An 18,924-nucleotide genomic window follows, 5' to 3' on the forward strand; every position below is an offset into this window, starting at 1 on the left:
AGAGAAATGTAAAATATGCAGCAAGGGGGCAAGTTTACAATGTGGTTAGTAACTCCCAACAAATGACAAAAAATAAAAAATGACTTCTATAAATCATTTGAAATGACTGCCATCATGTTGGAAAAGAGCATAGCGCCCTTCTTGTCTTTGAAATAAGAACAAGCTTTTGGCTTACAAACGTTCATTGTATAGAATTGTTTCACAGAATATTTTGTTTGGAATTTTACAAAACTGGGGATTCAGGAAAAAAAAAAAGGAAACTACAAACAGTTGCCAATCAGGGGAACTCCAAAAGAGAGGGAGGGGAAAAAATGTGTGCAGAGGAAAGATTCCTTTAATGAATATTTAATTAACAAAAATGGGCTCTGATCAGCCATGCTTTTTCTGCTCCGTGATGGCTTCCTTTCATCCATAGGCCAGCAAAACAGGTCAGTGATTTCTGAGCACCTCTCAATTTGGCTCCATCCCCGGCCCTGCTCTGTGTTCTGTGGGTGAACCCAAGCTCACCCTCCCGGGCCATCCTCTACGTTTTATTAAAGTACCACCGACAGCAAACGGAAGCGAGAGCTACGGCAGGAAGAGAACCATGGAAATGGAAACACATTCCTAAGCACAAATACTCAGCTTAAGAATAACAGCTGCAGTGAATTCCAGGGAAAGCAGCTTGTTCTATAAGCCACCCCTTATTCAGCTTTTCTAATATTTCCCTCCCTCTAAGGGGGATGTGGGGAGGAGGAACTTGACATTGCTTTAAGCACCGCTCTTACAACACCCTCAACACAGACACAGCTCCCCTGGCCTCAGCAGCAGCGTCTGTTAGAGAACAGGGGGTAAAGGCAAATCTTTGGAAGAGCAGGAAGTAAAGCCAGCCTATGGAAAAGCAACGGGCGGGGGCTGAGGAGAGAGTGCAACCAACAATGCTGCTTATTTGTGGGGTGATACCTTAATAAAGACACTGGAATCCCTTGTTAGAGCCCACAGCAGTCCACAATCCATGGAGACTCCAGTCGTGGAGCTGGGGCCTATCCTGGAATTTCAGACAGGTGCACACACTCCTCATCAAAAAGAGGACTCTGGGTCTGAGCACCAACTCATAAAAAAGTACTGGCCTATGGCTGAAGTGTGTCACTTTTCACAGCAGCACTCAACAAGAACTGGGACAATTAAATAGCAAGTTTTCATGGGGACCTTGTTGCTGCTTTAGATTCTTATAAATGTAAGGGGGAAAGGAGAACCTTTGGTTTGATATACAATTGACAAATAAAATGCTTTCTGTAGAAATGGTGGATGGAAAATCAAGGGTGGGCAGACAATCTTAAAAGTGAAGAAGGCCACAAGAACAAGTGGAATTTTTTTTCTTTTTTTTTTTTTTTTTTTTTGTAAAAACAGAAAAGAACGGAAAACATGTAGTTTTTGAGCTCTAAAGAACCTGATTGTAACACTATTCTTGTCCTTTCTCTGGGCAATACGGGTGTAAGGTGTATCCCTGGAATTGCATCCTTCTGTGGGAACTTCCTTTAATACTTGTTTAATACTTGTTTCACAGAATGCAGCCTTATACAGAGACAGACTAATTCCCTTTGTTTCATTTGTTTTTCAGCATTTTGTGTATGAGTGAAAAGTCTTCTTGGATAATTAAGACTGTGTCTAAAATCACAGTTACAGTATGCTGATCTATAAGGAAACTCAGGTACTGATGCTTAACTATAAAAAATAAGATAAAACAATATTTTAACCCATATCTTACTGAGTTTATTACACACCATAATATTTACAAAGTTAAATGTTAACTGTAAAGTTTCTATCTTTTTTTAAATTATTATTATTTTTATTTTTGTTTTTTAAAGAACTATGCCCTGCATTTAATAACCCTACAGCAAATACAGGTCATTAACTGAGTCTGTGTGACTGCATTAGGAAACAGGCAGTACTCTTGTGTTACAACAAAACAGTTTATTTGTGATCAGTGTTTTATATTCTATACATCCTTCACAAATTTAATTTTACATAATCGGATACTTCATTTAAAACGTAAGATTTAAGCTTCTAGTTCTTCCCTATAACAGAAGGCTGGTATAAGTTATTTGAAAATGAGGTAACATTTCACAGAACATTTTTTTCAAGTTTTAGAGAACTAAATTTGCATTTTGTTAAAATCAAAAAGTAGGAAAAAGATGTTTCTTTACAAATGACTTTGCTCAAGTATGTGTTCAAAGAAAACAGGATAAAAAGGCTTTTTTCTTCTAACATTCTGTACTGTACTGTGTTGTTCAATCAATAGGAATTAGCTTCTGCCATTTGCTAAAAGAATGAGTAGTGGGGAACGGGGTAAGTTGGGAATTTCATAACTGGTAACAGAACCATTCTCTTGGGTAAACCTACAGAGAGAAGAAAGGGAGAGGACTCCAAATAAGTTCAGCAATCCAAGAAAGTCAGATAAGAGCTTACAGTAGTGTTCTCATTAACCTTTTCCAGATCAGTCAGTCAATGTGCTGTCAGGGTGCAGAGTCCCATAAACAGTAACACTTCACCACTTTGCACTGTTTCAGACAGATGGTTATAGCTTAAACTCTGCTTTATTTTTGTCCTGGTGTTTGGTAAAATTAAGGCAGTAATATTCTCAAAAGCAGAGTGTGTATTTGGATTTGAAGCTCTATTTCATAATCTTTATGGTAATTAATCTCTACTAGTTTGTTCTACATTGAGGTAATTTCACAGGCCAGTTGCAATTGCAGATATTCTAGACAGGCACTGCTGTGCATAAAATACAACTCACAGGGAAACTGTTCAGCAGTTTTGATCAGCATCCAGGTAGGTCAGCCAAAAATCAAGCACCTACAGTAAATTCTGCATCTGCTTCCTTATTCTGCACTTCCTCTCCTGAGTTGAGGTAGGTAAATCTGGAAAGATTGACATCTGCCTGATTTCATTATTATTTTAGAGTTCTTGTGGCCTCACAAACTTCTGCACAATTAAACGTTTGTTTGGTTTTTTAATCTTGCCTATTTAAATTCTAGTATTTAACCTATGTATCCATTTAGAAATCACAAAGCAGCAACAGCAGGTATTTCAGAGCACCAGATGATCAAAGTGAAGTTTCCCAACATGCAACAGCTTACAAAGGCAAAGAGACATGTTTACCTTACAGCCAAAAAGCATTATCCCAGAACTTTGCATCACAATCATAATACATTAAGAACAGAAACTCTTTATGTGAAGAATGGGGGCATCCAATTCTACAATGCTTTGAAGTCAGTGATATGTCACATATATACACCTAAGTGCTTAAAATCCAGCTCCCAAAATAGGCATAATGAGAAAAAAACATCCCAGACGGGAAGGGATGAATGAAAAAAAGCAAGAAAAGCTGCAGGGAAACTTGGTAACAGTTGTATTGCTGCCTTCAGCAGGGAAAGGATTCCTCATGTCACAGTGTGTCACTGCTTGTAAAAACACAGACATGCAGCTACCAGTAATCCTAGTTATACTCTGAGACTGTTGCTTGAAAAGAACCAAGGGGGTTCTTAAAAAATCCATATCCCAAACTAAATTCCCTTTCATTTTTCTCTGAGAAAACATGTTGCTGTTCCTTGTGTGATGCACCACAAAGGACAACACTCCATGGAACAGCCCTGCTGCCAGCTGCCCTTCTGTCAGAGGACAGGGCCAGTCAGCAGGTGTAAAACTACAAAGGTTTGCTCCAAATCCGAGGGAGAATTCCACACTGAACACAGCCCATGGGCCCGTTCTCCCTCTCAGTACAGAACTGGACCAGCTGGTCCCAGTCAGGCAAAGCAAATATCTTCCATAAAGCAGCAGCATTCTTGCCCTGTATGAGCTCATACCTCTAGAAAAGTCATGTAATTGACATTTCAAAATATTTTAAACTTTTATAATGGTATCAGGGGAGTTGGTGCTGCCCAAGTTAGACAGATTTGGGAGGAAAAGCTTATTACAAATGCTAAAAAGCAGAAGCTTCCCATATGAAAAATTCCAGGCCTTGAAACATGCCGGTCATTTGAGCAGCAGACTGTGACCAGTCCCTGCCACAGGAGAGGCTGGTGGGACTGGTCCTGGTGGGCTCACACTGTGTGTGCCAGGACATATCACTGACTCCAAGTGCCCTGCTCCCATTGCCACATAAACCTCATTCAAAGTAACCAAAAGGGCCGGTTAGAGGAATGCATTGTTAGTCCAGCATAAAACAAGCCAGTGGGGAGGGAGAAGCCGAGTTAAGGAAAACCCTTCCATCACAGCTCTCTGGTTATCAGCTCATTTTACAATCTCCATGAAACCAGTGCTTTGCCAGCCTAATAGAACATGTTTCATAGTGAAAAGCATTGTGGCAAATGACTGTGTCCTGGCTGCCTCACAGACTGATTGCTACCAGTACCAACTACCCAAAAGCCATCCTGGTGTCACAAGCAGTGGTGTTTTAGCCTGCAGGGTGGGGGGGTATTTGCCCATAGACTTCAAAGAGTTGAAAGCATTAAGGGAGCTTTGTCCACAAGTCACTTACACTTGGGAGCAAACATTTCACCAATGTTACTGTATTGCCATTTAGCTAAATCTGAGTCAGAGATGCTGAAATAGGCCCTTCGGTAGTCTTTGAATGGAGCACAGACTGGCTGTAAAAAGTAAGGGAACTACTTTGACTGGGTTCCAGTATGAAGGGAACAGGCAATTAGAACAAGCAGTCCTTCCACAGACCAGGCAAAGCAGAGGCAAAAAGCTACTCCAACCAAAAAAGAACCACAAGGTTATGGCATAAAAGTGGTGTTGTTGTCATGGTTTAAGAGCTTAAATCTCTTTGAATTTTTACTTGGACTGCCACATTTGGATTGTCACAACAGTTTCTGCATAATTTCTAAGGTGTTAATTACAGGGCTGTACGTACCGTAGGCTGGTGCCGCTGTGCTGTATCCATATGGTGCTCCATAGCCTGCAGGGAAACACAGGAGGGAGAGAGGTCATTCCCTGCCCTTTCTCTCAGTGTTTGCACACCTGCACATGGGCAGGGACCCTGTGCCTGAAGCAGGAGCACAGCAAAACCAAACTCACACCAATACATACAAATATTGCTGAAAACACTGAAATGTTCCTATGCGGTGGCCAGAAGGACATGCTGCCAGGGACTTTCTCAAGCCTCAGCATCACGGAGTTAAAATTCCCTATTTCATTTCCTCAGCATTTTCTATTCCACTCAGTCCCTCAAGTCTGCACTGTCAGAGCATGGAGTTGGCGTAACACAGACATCTCATATTTGCTTATGTTCTTCTTAAAACACAAATGCAGTCTATGCAGAGAACAGTCACTTCCCTAAATTTCCTTTAAAAAGAAAACAGGCTGGATGCCTGTGGCAGATGTCACGTCCCCCTTAGGAAAGCTCCTGGCTTTCTCTGCCATTTCTAACAGACAGAGTTCCACAGAAGACATGTGAACACCTCCACACAAACAGATCATTTTCCCCCAGAGAGCAGAGTGTGACTCTGAAGTATCTGAGAGAAAAAGCAACACAGGTAATACCAGCATTGGTTTCTACATGTCAGTAGTTCATGAAGGCTTTACAGGGTTTCTTTTTCTGGTGAGACTGCTGGTGTTACTCCAAAAAGTAAGAGATTTCTGAGAACAGGTGATAGAGAGAAATAATCTGTGAAGGCCAAGGCCAATAAAAGCTTAACTACAGCAACTGGGAAATGAAACTTATTTCTGGAATAATTCCACACTGGCAAGAAGCATGCCCCTTGGCAGGTTAAAGTGTCTCTTAAATGACTCCTCAGGCAGACAGACAGTTCCAAAAACAATGTTAACAGCCATTAAAAATGAATTACTGGGTTTTAATATTTAAAATGACATGACCATACAGGAACATTGAAGATGACATGCTGCCAAAGGTGCCAGGCAGGAAGGCTCCCAAACAACAGGGCTGTGCTATTAGCACATGTGAGCTGCTGGAGGGTCTAATTAGAGCTCATGCTGTAATCTAAAAGCCTGAGCATGAGGACTAGAAGTGTTATTTTTTGGAAGCTACTATTGGATTTGCTTTGACTAAGACATCTCCAGTATCTCATCCTTACAAATCTGTGGTTCTAAGAACAAGCGAAAACAATGTGTGGATTCCTTTCACATGTCACCCACAAACCTCAGACATGCTGTAAAGTCACAAAGAAAATGCACTTTGAAAAGTAATTTGAGGATGGAGAAAGTGATCATTTAATGAACATTTTCTTGTGAAAATGTGCAATGGGAACCAGAAGCCCTTGAACTTCAGAATCTGTTTTTGCTAATCAGAACAATGCAGTGCAGATGATGATTCCTCATCAGCCAGAGTATGAAAAGAAATTCTTTTGTTTCTGGCCACCACAGAAGCTACTATTAGATGCTTCCAGGTGAATTCACATAGAGGATTTTTGGGAGCCCAGGGACTCTTGAGCCTGCTGACTTCATGTTCACAAAGGATTCTTGGAAAAGGCACTCCTATTGCTAAACCAGGACATGATCCAGAAGGTTCTTAGGCAGGAAGAGAGTTTTGGGAATTGTGCCATGGCAATGAACAGTGAAGACAAATAATAAAATAATAAAGCCAAGACAGCCGTTATGCCCATAACTGTGTGCTCTGTGCACACAGAGCTTTGAGCTGCACACTCATAAAGGATACAGTCTGCCAGTTTTCCAGCTCTTTGATTTATTTAAACCCCCATGAAGCCTTCTGCTCCATGTCAGATGGTTAAAGGAATCACCTGCACAGGTGAATAACACACATGAAAAAGAACACCCCAGCAGACAAATACTGAACTGTCAGCTACAAGTGTGGTGCCTTACCTGGTGTTATGTATCCAGTAGCAGCAGCTGCCCCAACGAACGCCCCTCGTGTTAAAGCACCTCGTCCTCTGCCTCGAACAGCCTGGACTGCTGCAGAAACAGCTGTATTGACAACCCCTTTAGTCTGCCCAGAGTGACAAAAAATAGCAGTTTAGAGAGTGAGTGTTGCAGGAATACAAGGCCACCTGCATTAAATCATCCCCTTTGAGAGGGCTCTGTAAACATCCTGATGCGCAAGGCTGGCTGAGCACAGACTGGAGAGTGCTGTGCCAAAGGATGTGAGTGACAGGGACACAGTGGGTCCCTGGCCCTGTCACTGCCTGCAGAGCCCAGCACGTTCCCCATGCTCAGCCCTGGCAGTCCCTTCCCTCAGACTGTGCCTTATTTACCTCAGATTTGGGCATGACTGAACACTGCGGGCTTCTGAGCCTCTCTGCTGCTCCTCCATGCTGTCTTTCCTACCTCCTTACAACTTCCCTCAACCTACAGCACTGGTTTTACATCTCCCTTACTCTCCTGAATCCACATGATTGCAGCAGGGCCAGGATCTCACCCCCAAACAACCAGCTCACAACAACACCAGCCTGTGTTAACCTCACTTTACTAAAATGCTGCCTTCTGTATCAAAAACCAACCCAGACCTGGGATAATGGTCCAAAAAGCAAGTTACAGTTCTTACCTGAGGAAGAATCTTCTTTTTCTTGTTATTTGCTGCATTAGGCCCAGAAAACAGTTTTTCAAGTGCTGCTAATGCAGCACTTGCTTTTGCTACTTTCTTGTTTGGGCCTGCACCTCTGAACTTCTGCCCATCTACTTCTACCTGAAAATTAAGACATGAGTTTATGCCTAGTATTGATGCACAGGGACACCATGCTGCACCCACTCAGCTGATGTACCACCCATAAAGAACTTCAGTAGGAAAAAACATCCTTAGTGTTTTATGTTATAAATTTCTATTGGTTCTAGATCTGAAACTGCTTGGTATCTGAAAGGATACCAAGGTTATCCTGGGAACCAGTGTGTCACAGATACTGGGAATCTGGAAACTACAACTGCAATTCAAAGAGGACCAGCGTATCTGTTGATTACTGGATTTAACCCATACCCTGGAGTCTTCCTCGTCATGAAGTTTTGGTCTGAATCCAGTTTGAATTCTCACTGTATTTTCCTAAAGTAGAAAGGCTATTCCTTTCCCCAGCTGGATCATCACAGCAACAAAGAGGTACATAACCTGAGAAATCACCACCACAAATGTGCATTGCAAAAGGCAAAATAGCAAAAACGTGAGCTGCAGCAGCAAGTGACTCTGCTGCACCATTAATGACCAGCTGCCCCTCTGCCCCTCTCACCTCCATCACAAAGCGCTTGTCATGGCTTCCCCCTGTTTCGGAGATGAGCTCGTACTTCAGACCTCTTCTCTTTTCATTGAGCTCCATCACCGGGTTTTTACCACTTGCTGTGAGTATGGGACCCTGAGTTCTTACCTAGAGAGACAGGCAGGGTGTTACTTCAGAGTCTTTCTCCCTTCAAAATGCAGCCAAACCTCTGCACAGCTGTATCACAGGTAACGCTGCCCTGGCTGCAGCAACCTGCGATGCCGGCACAGCAAAGGGCAAGTCTCTAAAGAAGGGCAGGAGCACCAATAATGGTGTCACAGAAGTCACACCCATTTATTTCTGTTAGTGAGGGCTGCTGTCCTCATGGCCTGATCTGGTGCCTGCACAAACTAAACATGACACCAGCTGCACTTGGAATTGCAACCCTGAGAGAATGCGAAGCTGAAGGTGGGGCCATGGTGTCAAGTTCCTCGAACTCAAAGGCTTTCACACTGAAAGGAGAGAGACCGGCCTTCCCAGCCCTGCACACGTCTCTGCTCTTCCACCTCATTATGTCCTGGCACTACCCAGCTCAGACTGAGTCACATGTCTTAGTAGAAATGTCTGTAACTGTTTGGAAAGCAAGGTAAAGCTGAGATCTCAGCACACCAGATCAGCCTGCAATAGAATTCTCAGCTATGGATAAAAACAGGGCAGTTCCATTAAAAATACTCCATTTCCATTACCCAGGAAATTTCTCCGTGGACTAAACATGTATGTGGTTTGAGTTATCCATGATTACACATTGGAAATTGTTCCCCAATTAGAAGAATTTTGTGTTTTACCATTCTGACAAGTAGAACAGAAAAAAAAACCCCAATGAAAAGTGAAACCCCAAACCCCACACCTCCATCTTTTGTACTTTCAATGCAATCCTTACCTCTAGGGTAGCGGAGGTGTCAGCTGTGGAATTGCCAGTATTATTATTGCTTGAGATTGAAGACGTTGTTTCATTTTTACCTTCAGTATCTGATTTTTCATCAGAACTTACACACTCCACATCTGCATCAAAACCTGTTGGATACCCCATTGCTTGTAAAACCTACAACAAAGCCCCATGAAAAGAACTGTGACAGAGGCAGCAGAACAGGAGCAAATACAAAGTTGATCACAACACAACAAACAATCCACCAGACACTTAAAAAAGGCAGATTCCTTAGAATATTAGTTTTTTTCTTATTTGAAATGGAGATATCCATTTCAGCGGTTATCAGTAGGGAATACAATATCAATGGGGAAAATAATTTCAGGTTTCCAAAAGTGGAATCAACACAAAGCAGAATTTTAGTCTCAAAGATACTCATGAGCATCATTCACAATCTCAAGAATTCCTTGTAAAGTAAGAAATTAAAGACACTGTTTAATGGCCTTATAAGGAAATAGTTTCATGCATGATTTGCCCCCTGTGTCTATGGACAGATCAAGAGACAGACTGTGGGGCAAACGTGACAAACAGTCTTGTGAGAATTCAAGCCTTGTACAAGATGGTACTTCTGGAGTTCAGTTCCTTCAAAAACATCCTCCATGAGCAAGGCCAGCCTCTCCCTTAACCAGCTTCCTGATCCAGCCGCACAGAGCTACCACACATAGGGCAAGGGAAACTGAAACTCTGCTGAAAATTTGGGGCCAAGAACAAAGTCTGCAGAAATGACTGTGTTCAAACCCTGAGCTGAGACTTGCCTGGGGAAACCCCCGGCTGAGCTGCCATGCATTGGGGTACATCTGGCTGCGTTTCCAGGGCTTCTGCATTTTAAAAAGGTCAGATTAGAAAGTGAAATCTCACATTATTCCCTCTTACAAGACTGGAAGGCAGGGTCTGGGTCTGCTGAGAAGGGAAAGAAAGAAATAAAGAAGGAGAGGAAAAAAAAAAAGCAACTCTGACCACACCACCCATTTCCTCTTGGCTTGAATCGCGGATGTTTTGATGTGCAAATTTAGAGAAAACAGAGCTGGGTCGGCACCAGCACAGATCTGGCTGACGCAGAGAGGTTCAAGGGCAGAGCAGTCACAGTTTTTCAGGGCAAGAGGGTTTTTTGGGCTTTTTTTTGTTGTTTTTTAAACTGCAGGGAGGTAGGAAAAATAAAAGAATGAGGCAAAAGATCTGGAAGGACACACATGCAGGGAGCTACTTTTCCTGAAGGAATAACACATGCCCTCAGATGCTTCTGGACACTTTGAACTTGAAAGCACATAGGACAATGGGATTTTCAAAACTGAAATCAAAGGAAAGCAGAAAGTTGCCAGATGAAGATTCTAAAAAGGAAATTCTTGTTCAAAACAAAATGAGGCACAGAATGACAGATGGGCCTGTTCCTATCAGAAGAGCAGTTCCATTAACAGATGTTCTTTTGTAGACTCGTTTAGGGTGGGAAAGACCTCTAAGATCATTGAGTCCAACCATCCATTACCCCAGCCCTGCCACACCCACCACTGAGCTGTGTCCCCAAACACCACATCTGGTGGATGCTCACACTGAGCATTCCAATCTGTCCTGCTGTCATGTAGAGCACCTACAGGAAGCAATAGCAGCGTGACCAGTCTCTGAATAACACCAGTGTCCTACTGGAAATTTAACTGGATAAATCATGGTTTACCCAGTACACAGAGGGACTCTTCAGGCACCAAGGACAGAACTCTATTTCCAGGAGCTCACAAGCCAGGAATGGACACAGAGAAGGAGGGGGAGAAAGAAGCAGCCACCAACATGGCACTTCCAAACTAACAGGAGGAAGGAGTAGAACAGAACAGAATAAACCCCTCCCATCCAGAATTTCACCACCACATTCAGTCCACTGCAACATGGGCTGACCTTGTAGAGCCCCAGGAAATTCTTCCCCCCCCTCGCTAGCACAAAACCAGTGATGCTTTTTGAACCAGCTGCCTTTAGAGCACACAGTGAGCAGCTCAGCTTAATGTTTTGTTTTGTTTTTAATTTTGAGCTTGCATATTTCTAGTTTTAAGTACATTTCATTCTCCATCCCAAGGTGTGGGGTTAGCAGATTATTTCAGGCTGCCTTACCTTCACTGCCACATGGAGCTTGGCTGTTTTCTTAGAAGGTCCTGATGCTTCATAAGTCGTACCATCAACATCTACAGACATTGTGAAGACTGGGGCATGGACTGGACCAGACTGTGACAGCAGCTTATACTGAAGCCCTGGCCTGATTTGGTTCAGCCTCATCAGAGCATTCATGAGATCTATTGCTTTACTATCTAGTACTAGTACAAGATAGTAGAAGGGGTAGGGGAAGGAGGGGAAAGGAAAATGAACAAAACAAGATGAACAGAAAAATGAAACAGTTTGCATTTCAGTGCCTTCTGTCTGTATCAAGGAGCAAAACCATCCCTCAGCCTCTCAAGAGGGTGAGGAGAGCCATAAGACTGTTAAGTCCTTAATAAGCCATTCTAATTCAGGGTAACAACTATAGTGACCTGGTTTTATATTAAGAACATTCTGCTGCAGCTAGCTGTATTCCTCCTGCCTGCTGTAAAAGGAGTAACAAGTTTTATAGCTAATGGGGAACCAGATCCAGAACTGGCATCCAAGTAGCACAATGCAAACAGCCCCCAGAATAACTGGATCTCAGCAATGCCAGGAGACTTCTAGTCTGTGCATATGTGCAACATCAATGTTTTGCAGATTATGCATTTTATTTTCCTTGTGGGAGGTCTTGAGAGACCAGCACCTAACTCAGGAAGGGGAAGAGTGAAGAGAGTGCAATCTTCACTCACCAAAGTCACTGCAGTACTTTAAAAAGACCCCACAATACAGGGATGTTACCAATAAAGTACCTCAGCTGCTTGGGCAACTTCAGTTCTGGTGTAACTTGATGGGTAATCCCATTTAAAAATGCAAATCATTCAGTTAGTAAAGCATGTCAGGGGAAATTCAGATGCACAGAGATGTGTTTGACATTCCAAATGCAGGGTGATAGAGACAACAATTTTGTTCCAAAGACTTTTTCACATGCTCTACCACACCAACAGAGAGAAGCTTTTAAAGCAGCTCCCCCTGTACAATAGATCTTTGAAAACAGAGTGGAGAAGTGCTGCACTTACTTTTCCTCAGATTACGCTTCATCTTTTTATTTGGATCTTTATCATCCCCGACACTGTCTTCAAACGGTCTCTTCAGAGCAGATGAGCCTGTACCTAGGGTATAAAGTTCCTTGTAATATGGATATGCCATTAGGAAAACACGATCCCACAGCAGGAGTCTGATTAGTCCCACACTGTTTCTTGCTTGTTTATAGAGAAAAGAACTCATCCATCAGTCACAGCTTTATTATTGCTACATGAAAGCCAATACTGGTTTACTGCTCACTCTGCCAGGCCAGGCAGGATCTCTGTGTCCAGTACCAGGTGTGGGATAAGGACTGCAAACCTGCAGTGCTGTTTTCCACATTTAGTCTGAGCAAGACCTCCAACAGTATTTTTTTTACAAAAAAATACAAATGGAAATTTTTTAAATTAGATATATATTGTTTTCTAGGAATAATTTCTGAGTAATTCTTATTATTGACACTCATTATATGCTTTTTGACACATCTGCAGTCTCTCCTTGCCAGCATAAGAATCAAACACTACTTCTGCTCATTGCATGCCAAAGGACTTTGTGCTTAAAGATAATCATCAGCTATATTATGTTGTGCCTCTCATCTCTTGGTTTTTCTGGAGACCAGAACTTCCAGATTTTATTCTCACAATGAAATATTGAAAAAACAAAAATCACCCCATATATAATAAAGAATAGCTTCTACTTCACATTCACAGCACCTAATTCATAACTTCAACCATTCTAAATTAACTCCTAGTTTACTGCTCAAGTAGTGACTTTTGGAACAAATAATACCTACCTTCTTTGTCAGTTACTGACCAGGAATATTTCTGAAATGACTTATTTGATGGGAGGGGATCCATTTCCAAAACTTTATAGATCTGCCCAAAGGCTGATAATCTGAGCGCGTGCTGAAAGGGACAGTAGACACGCACATTAATCACAGCAGGATTTCACCTCAGTTGCTCAAGTTTTTTAGTAAGTCTTTAGACACAAAACTACTTCTGTAGTTTTGACAGACAAGACAGCTTTTACAGCTGGCCTCTGCAATAGCTGTGGGACATACTAATGTCTAAAACCATAAAACTCCTGAATTTCTGTATCACAGAATGCAGGGCACACTGACAGGGAGCCCACCCAAGGGCTCTGTGCTGGGAGCCCACAGGCACCCTGCTGCCTCTGCCAGGATAAGATTTCACACACATTTAACTCTTGCACTCCTGATCCGTGGTTTAACCTTTCCAGGATAGTGCAGCCCAAGTACTGTCAGGACTGCCATGAAAACAAGCCATCCTGGCAGAGAATAAATGGTACTAATGAGCTGAATTCCTCACTGCTGCACACACACAGAGTTCCCTACCTGAGCACTGTGTGTAATGGCTTCTTTTTGCTGAACTGTCATGTAAGACAAAGCGTCCGTGGGCTCGCGCTCGCAGGGGTCGTGCAGCCCTGGGCCCCCTGGCAGGGAGAGGAACGGGGATTACTGAGGGAACGAGCAGCAGGGAGCAAACAGGGACTGACAGAGCAGCTGAGCCCAGCTGCTGCACACAGGGCAGCAGCCCTTCTCCAGCAGGGACTCAGGCCTCACACAATGCAAACTGACCCAGGTTTTATACCCTTGCAGTGGCCACAGACCTTATCAGAGTAAACACTGCACATGGGTGATAACATTAACTGAAATCAGTAGGTCAGGAAGAAAACACATAATTTGGACAGATATGTAGATTTCAAGGAATCTGTAGAAACCAGATAATAATTAAGTCTATTTACCTGCAACCCCTTAATGAGGTAGGGGTTAATTTATAACAAATCTTAACATTTCCTGGGAACTTCTTCTGCAGTGGCAATATCATTCACACAGTTACCACTATGCAAAATCCTTTCTTTTAATTTTATATTTAAAAAAAAAACCATTAATTTCACTTCATGGCAGGTTCAGACTTCACAGCAGGCATTTCTCATGCAATCCTACAGCAACAGCTAAATGTTTAGGTGGGCTGAGCATCCCTTTGTGTTCCTGGAGTTCATTTGGCCCCTTACCAGGAAGCAGAATTCCAGATGCCAAACACTCCATCACTCGTCGCAACGCTTCCCCAGCGCCCAAAGGTCTATTACAAGTACCTATAGATTTTTCACATATAAGCTCGAGTGGCTAGAAGACATTAAATTACGATTAGTATGGACACAAGGGTAACTGTGACTGAAAGTTAAAAATGGGGGGGAGGTAGAGGGGATGAACATTCACATCAGGACACTTTGTAATCCACTACAGGTCTAAGGGACAGAGACCTGCCCCAGATGAGGCCATGTCCTCGTGCAGGGCACATCTTTGTCTCCCTGGTCTGAGTCACCTTTTGGAGAGCAGCTGGTGTCCTCACTGTCTGCCCAAAAAGTCAAAAAGAAGAGGTCTCTAAAATCAAGCCAGATGAATGTTCTCCTTTCAGAGGGCTTTCAGTTCCACACAAGAGAAACACCATCTCTGCTGCCCTACAGAGCGTTCTTCTCCAGGCACGCAGAGCAAACCTGCCCACGAAAGGGCGACAGCCACTGGCAGGAGTGGCATTGTCACAGGAGCAGGACAGTTTTACAATATTAAACAAGAGGGATGGAAGGCAACAAGTGGGAGTCTGTTGCCAATCCCCTGGGATGTGCGAGGCCCACAAAAATGTGTCCCTTTCCATGGGATCAGTGCATCACAGACTCGAGGACTACCTGCCTTCTCTCTACACAGGGAGCAGTTAATGGGGAGCAAACGAACAGGGGTAGAAGGAGGAGTCTCATACAAGACTCTGCTTTCTCCAGTCCAGACACTGCTGCAGCTCTCAGGAAATCTGAGACATGACCCTGTGGCCTTCAGCTCTTTCTGTACTTACCCAGCCTTTCAACGGTGCCCATGTGGGGACTCTGTTGCACAAATCCCGCAGAATACGAAGGACAATTACACATGATTTTAGTCCATTTGCCCTGGCCTAAAACAAACAAAATGATTCCAATACACCTGCAAAAGCCTGGTCTTCAATTCTGCTTTTCTTTTTAAATGCACAGAGTCCTGGGATAGATTTTAAATTATTATTACTTAATCAGCTTCATGCAAAATGAAAACACTTATATAAAAGTACACTTGAATTTAGAGAGATGTATAAAAAAGGCAGCGAAATGTCAAGATTGCTTTTGTAGCCTCATGACAACTCTGGACCAGCTGACTGTCTCCCTGTCACATCTGCCCTTGCACAGTACAGCACTGGGTTGGAATTCTAGACCTTTGCTCTAGGAGGGACTAGTCAGAATTAAAGAGGCATTAAAATTAAAACTGTCTCAAATAAAACCTCGCAAGGCTACAATAACAACAAGGTAAGAACAAAGAGCCAACCTGAAACCATTTGGCGTGCCGCAGAGACGCCAAGGCCTCCAGGCATTTCTGCCTGTCCAATAAGTCCGGAGGATCTTTCATCGCAACATTATCTACTGGTAAAAATGGGATAAAAAGAGACAGATACAATTTGACCAAGGGGTTTCTGTCACAATACAAAAAGAGCGGCAGCATCTCAATGAGATAATAAGACTCCCAGAATTTAAGTGCACGGTGTTATTTAATTTAAACAAGCCATTAAAGGTAGTAAATGTGCACGTGTGCAACAGAAGCAAAGGCGTTCACTCCTTGTAAAATAATAGTAATAATAAAGATGGCCACTGCTACGGACAATCTGGGATCTTATTAAAAATGTAGAACACATTTCAGGGCAGAAAATAGCTCTATAGCACTTTTCCTTTTTTTTTTCTGTTGGGATGGACTGGGCTTTTTTTTCCCTCTTATTCTTTGTGACTTTTATTCCACAAAGGTGGCACCGAATTTCAAAGCTTCTTTGGACAAGAGGAAGATAATCTCAGAGGGTAACAAAAAAAATTTAATAGGTAGAAAGTGAAATTACATCCATGCAATTGTTGAGAATTCCAAAGAGAAACATTGAACATATTTGAAATATTACTGCATTAACAGTACTAGCCAGTATAATTGAATGGAAGAAATATACAGAAATGCTAGTACAATACTTTAGTTTGATTAGTCTTTCATATAACCAGAGCATATGAAAGAATGGGTTTGGTAACTTCCAGGTCATTAATGTATTTGAGAAGAAGTGCCCTCGTGTAAAAGCTTCCCAACAGCAACTGAAACCAACAGAGGAAATTTGAAGATGGATTTGAGAGACAAGACACTGATATTTTCTGTCCAGGTTTACACTTTTTTGCCTTCCCCCCCTTTATCAACCAACTTGTAACAAACTGCTTTTAGCAGCCACATCCAATTCTACATTAAGGGGAAATCTCTGTCAGTCCTTCTGTATTTATTTTATTTCAATCCAAAGGAGTTTGTGACATCCAGATTCTCTGGAAACTCTATATAAATGTCAGATGCTACATTTCTGTGAAATCACATTACAAAGATACTAGTTTTAGTTGATGTTGGGAACATCTGGAATAACAAAATGAATCCATGGCTTAACTAAAACCTTGAATATGACATTTTTCTATGAATACATAGTTACTCTTGACTTAAAAATAAATAATTTGGAAATACAATCTTTCCATTATTCATGATGATTAATTCTTCAGGTCTTTAGAGACCTTTGCAGAGGTGAATGAAATACTAAATCCATTCCAAACGGAAAACTGCTAAAATCCAGTAAGACTTCTAAAATACCAGGACAGGTTATGAGGAAAAAGTACCATCAGTTTGTTAGTGCCATCTCCAAGGACATTTCCATGGATTCCTTTGAATGGGACTGGCTGCACAAGCAATTGCATCTTGAATGTTAAGGCTGCCTCTCCTAAGCCATTTCCTGGGAAGGTTGCTCTGGTAAAAGCACTTGATGTTATGATGAATAAAAGAGCCCAAAGCAAAAAAACCCCACCAGTGTAAAACTGAACAGAACCAGTATCTTGTCTGACAGGTGATGGTTGCAGTTCACAGCTGCTGACTCAAGTGCTATAAGCTTATTTTCTAACCCCTGTGAACTTCACAGCAGATATTTGCATTGTTTGTTATTGCCCTCATCAACAGCATTCCATGATTGGGATTAAATCACTCCTCTTGTCTGCTTTGCAAATCAGTGTCCAAATGAAAGCTGCAAAGTCTCCAAGCTCTGGCTTTCTTTGAGCACAAAAGGTCACTTTGGAACACAAGATTTGCTTCTAAATTTCCTTTGCAGTTTTGTTTTCAGGAGTGACATTTGTGGCACAGGATTACTCAACATCCATCTGGGTAGCTCTCTGAGAAAACTTCACTGCAGACAATATAAACATCTGCTTAAAGCTCAAGTATTGTATCAAACAAGTACTGTCAATGAATGATCAGAATCTTCTTTTAAAACGTTAGAAATGGCAAAGGTGACTGACTGCAAAATCATTATTTTCTTGCAATGAACTGGGGCTCAGTGTTATATGAGGCTTTGCTAAAGAGTGCTGCAGCTGTTGATAAAGTAAATTAATTTTTCATTTCAACTACAAACCAAACAGAATACATGTCACCTGTCATTCAGGTGAACCAAAAACCTCCTAAGATGTGTTTCAACAATTGAGAACCATACATTTTCTTACAGGATTAAGACCATTTCCCAAGGCCTAATTTACAAATATCTTGGAGAATTTTGCTAATTTCTTGTTCAGCCCCAGTGTCCTGATGTTGCAGTCTGCCAACTTTGGGGTGCAAGATTCTATTAAACAGAAAGATGAAGAGAACAGGCAGTGAAGAGGGCGAGCGGCTTGCAGCGGGCTCCCTTCAGACCCCTCGGGAGAATGGCATGTTTCTTCATGCTCTGCCAGTCAGGAAAGTGAGACCAAATCAAAATTTTCAAACGGGATTGCAAAGCTTTCCTTTTTCCTTGTAGTTTTAACAAGGGCAGCGATCCAAGGAGTTTAGTAAAGAGTAAATTCTAAAGCCCTGACGTGAGCTCACACTATGCAACGCAGAACCAATCCCTCAGGAATTCTCTCCCCACTGCTGTAGCATTCTCTTCACACAGGAGCTGCCAACTCCATTCATCTGAGCCCTACGAGGAGCCTTGTGTTCTCCAGAGAGGGGAGGGCAGGCCGGGGCTTGCTTGGCTCCTTGGGAGCATCACTGGCCGTGTCCTGCTCCAGGAGCAACGGGACTTCAGCCCCACTTTGGTGAGCCAGCTTGTTTGCAATTACATTATTTCTTTTACTGTATGCTCAGTAACAACAACTGGTTTCAGGATACAAGGTTCTGGTCTGGAAAGCCCAATTTATATTTGATGCTGTGACTATAAAAATTCAGTTTCTTAAGGAGTTTAAAATTTAAACGGATGCACAATGCAGGCAAATTTAGGTGCTTGACTTCTCAACATGAGAAAGCAGAGCTTTATGGGTAGCTGTTTGTGAGAAACACCAAAATGCACACACACACTGAGCCACTATTTATTTTTGCTAAGGAGCAGCAAAAACAAATAGGACGTACAGAACATCTTAAACATGAACACTTTTCGAAAGAGGTGGGGACTGAAGAGAAATCCAGGAATGTTTTTCAATACATTCTGACATCAGGGCATGAAGGCACACACAGCATTCCTACAGAACAATGGGAGCACTGGGAACGAGGGCCGTTGGCCTGACCTGGGTTGTTAGAGGACAGATTAGTGCTAATCCCACCAC

General features: G+C 42.4%; 1 protein-coding gene across 22 annotated transcripts in view; it reads right to left on the reverse strand.

The window, feature by feature from the left end:
* Window positions 1–18,924, reverse strand: part of STRBP (spermatid perinuclear RNA binding protein) — a 73,715-nt gene that overhangs the window by 25,496 nt on the left and 29,295 nt on the right. For 17 of the 22 annotated variants that reach the window (XR_010030318.1, XR_010030315.1, XR_010030317.1 and 14 more), the window contains 12 exons: window positions 15,626–15,720; window positions 15,129–15,224; window positions 14,296–14,407; window positions 13,616–13,713; window positions 13,055–13,166; window positions 12,258–12,350; window positions 11,218–11,417; window positions 9,079–9,240; window positions 8,172–8,306; window positions 7,502–7,642; window positions 6,823–6,946; window positions 4,898–4,942 (listed from right to left, as the gene is read on the reverse strand). Coding sequence is in view for 15 of the 22 variants with exons in the window: in XM_063174451.1 (XP_063030521.1) it covers window positions 4,898–4,942; window positions 6,823–6,946; window positions 7,502–7,642; window positions 8,172–8,306; window positions 9,079–9,240; window positions 11,218–11,417; window positions 12,258–12,350; window positions 13,055–13,166; window positions 13,616–13,713; window positions 14,296–14,407; window positions 15,129–15,224; window positions 15,626–15,720 (1,413 nt within the window). In the remaining 7 variants the exon portion in view is untranslated. The other 5 variants (XM_063174447.1, XM_063174446.1, XM_063174450.1 and 2 more) reach the window with 5 other exon arrangements.

The sequence above is a fragment of the Melospiza melodia genome, chromosome 22, assembly GCF_035770615.1.
Source record: "Melospiza melodia melodia isolate bMelMel2 chromosome 22, bMelMel2.pri, whole genome shotgun sequence".
Taxonomy (NCBI): domain Eukaryota; kingdom Metazoa; phylum Chordata; class Aves; order Passeriformes; family Passerellidae; genus Melospiza; species Melospiza melodia.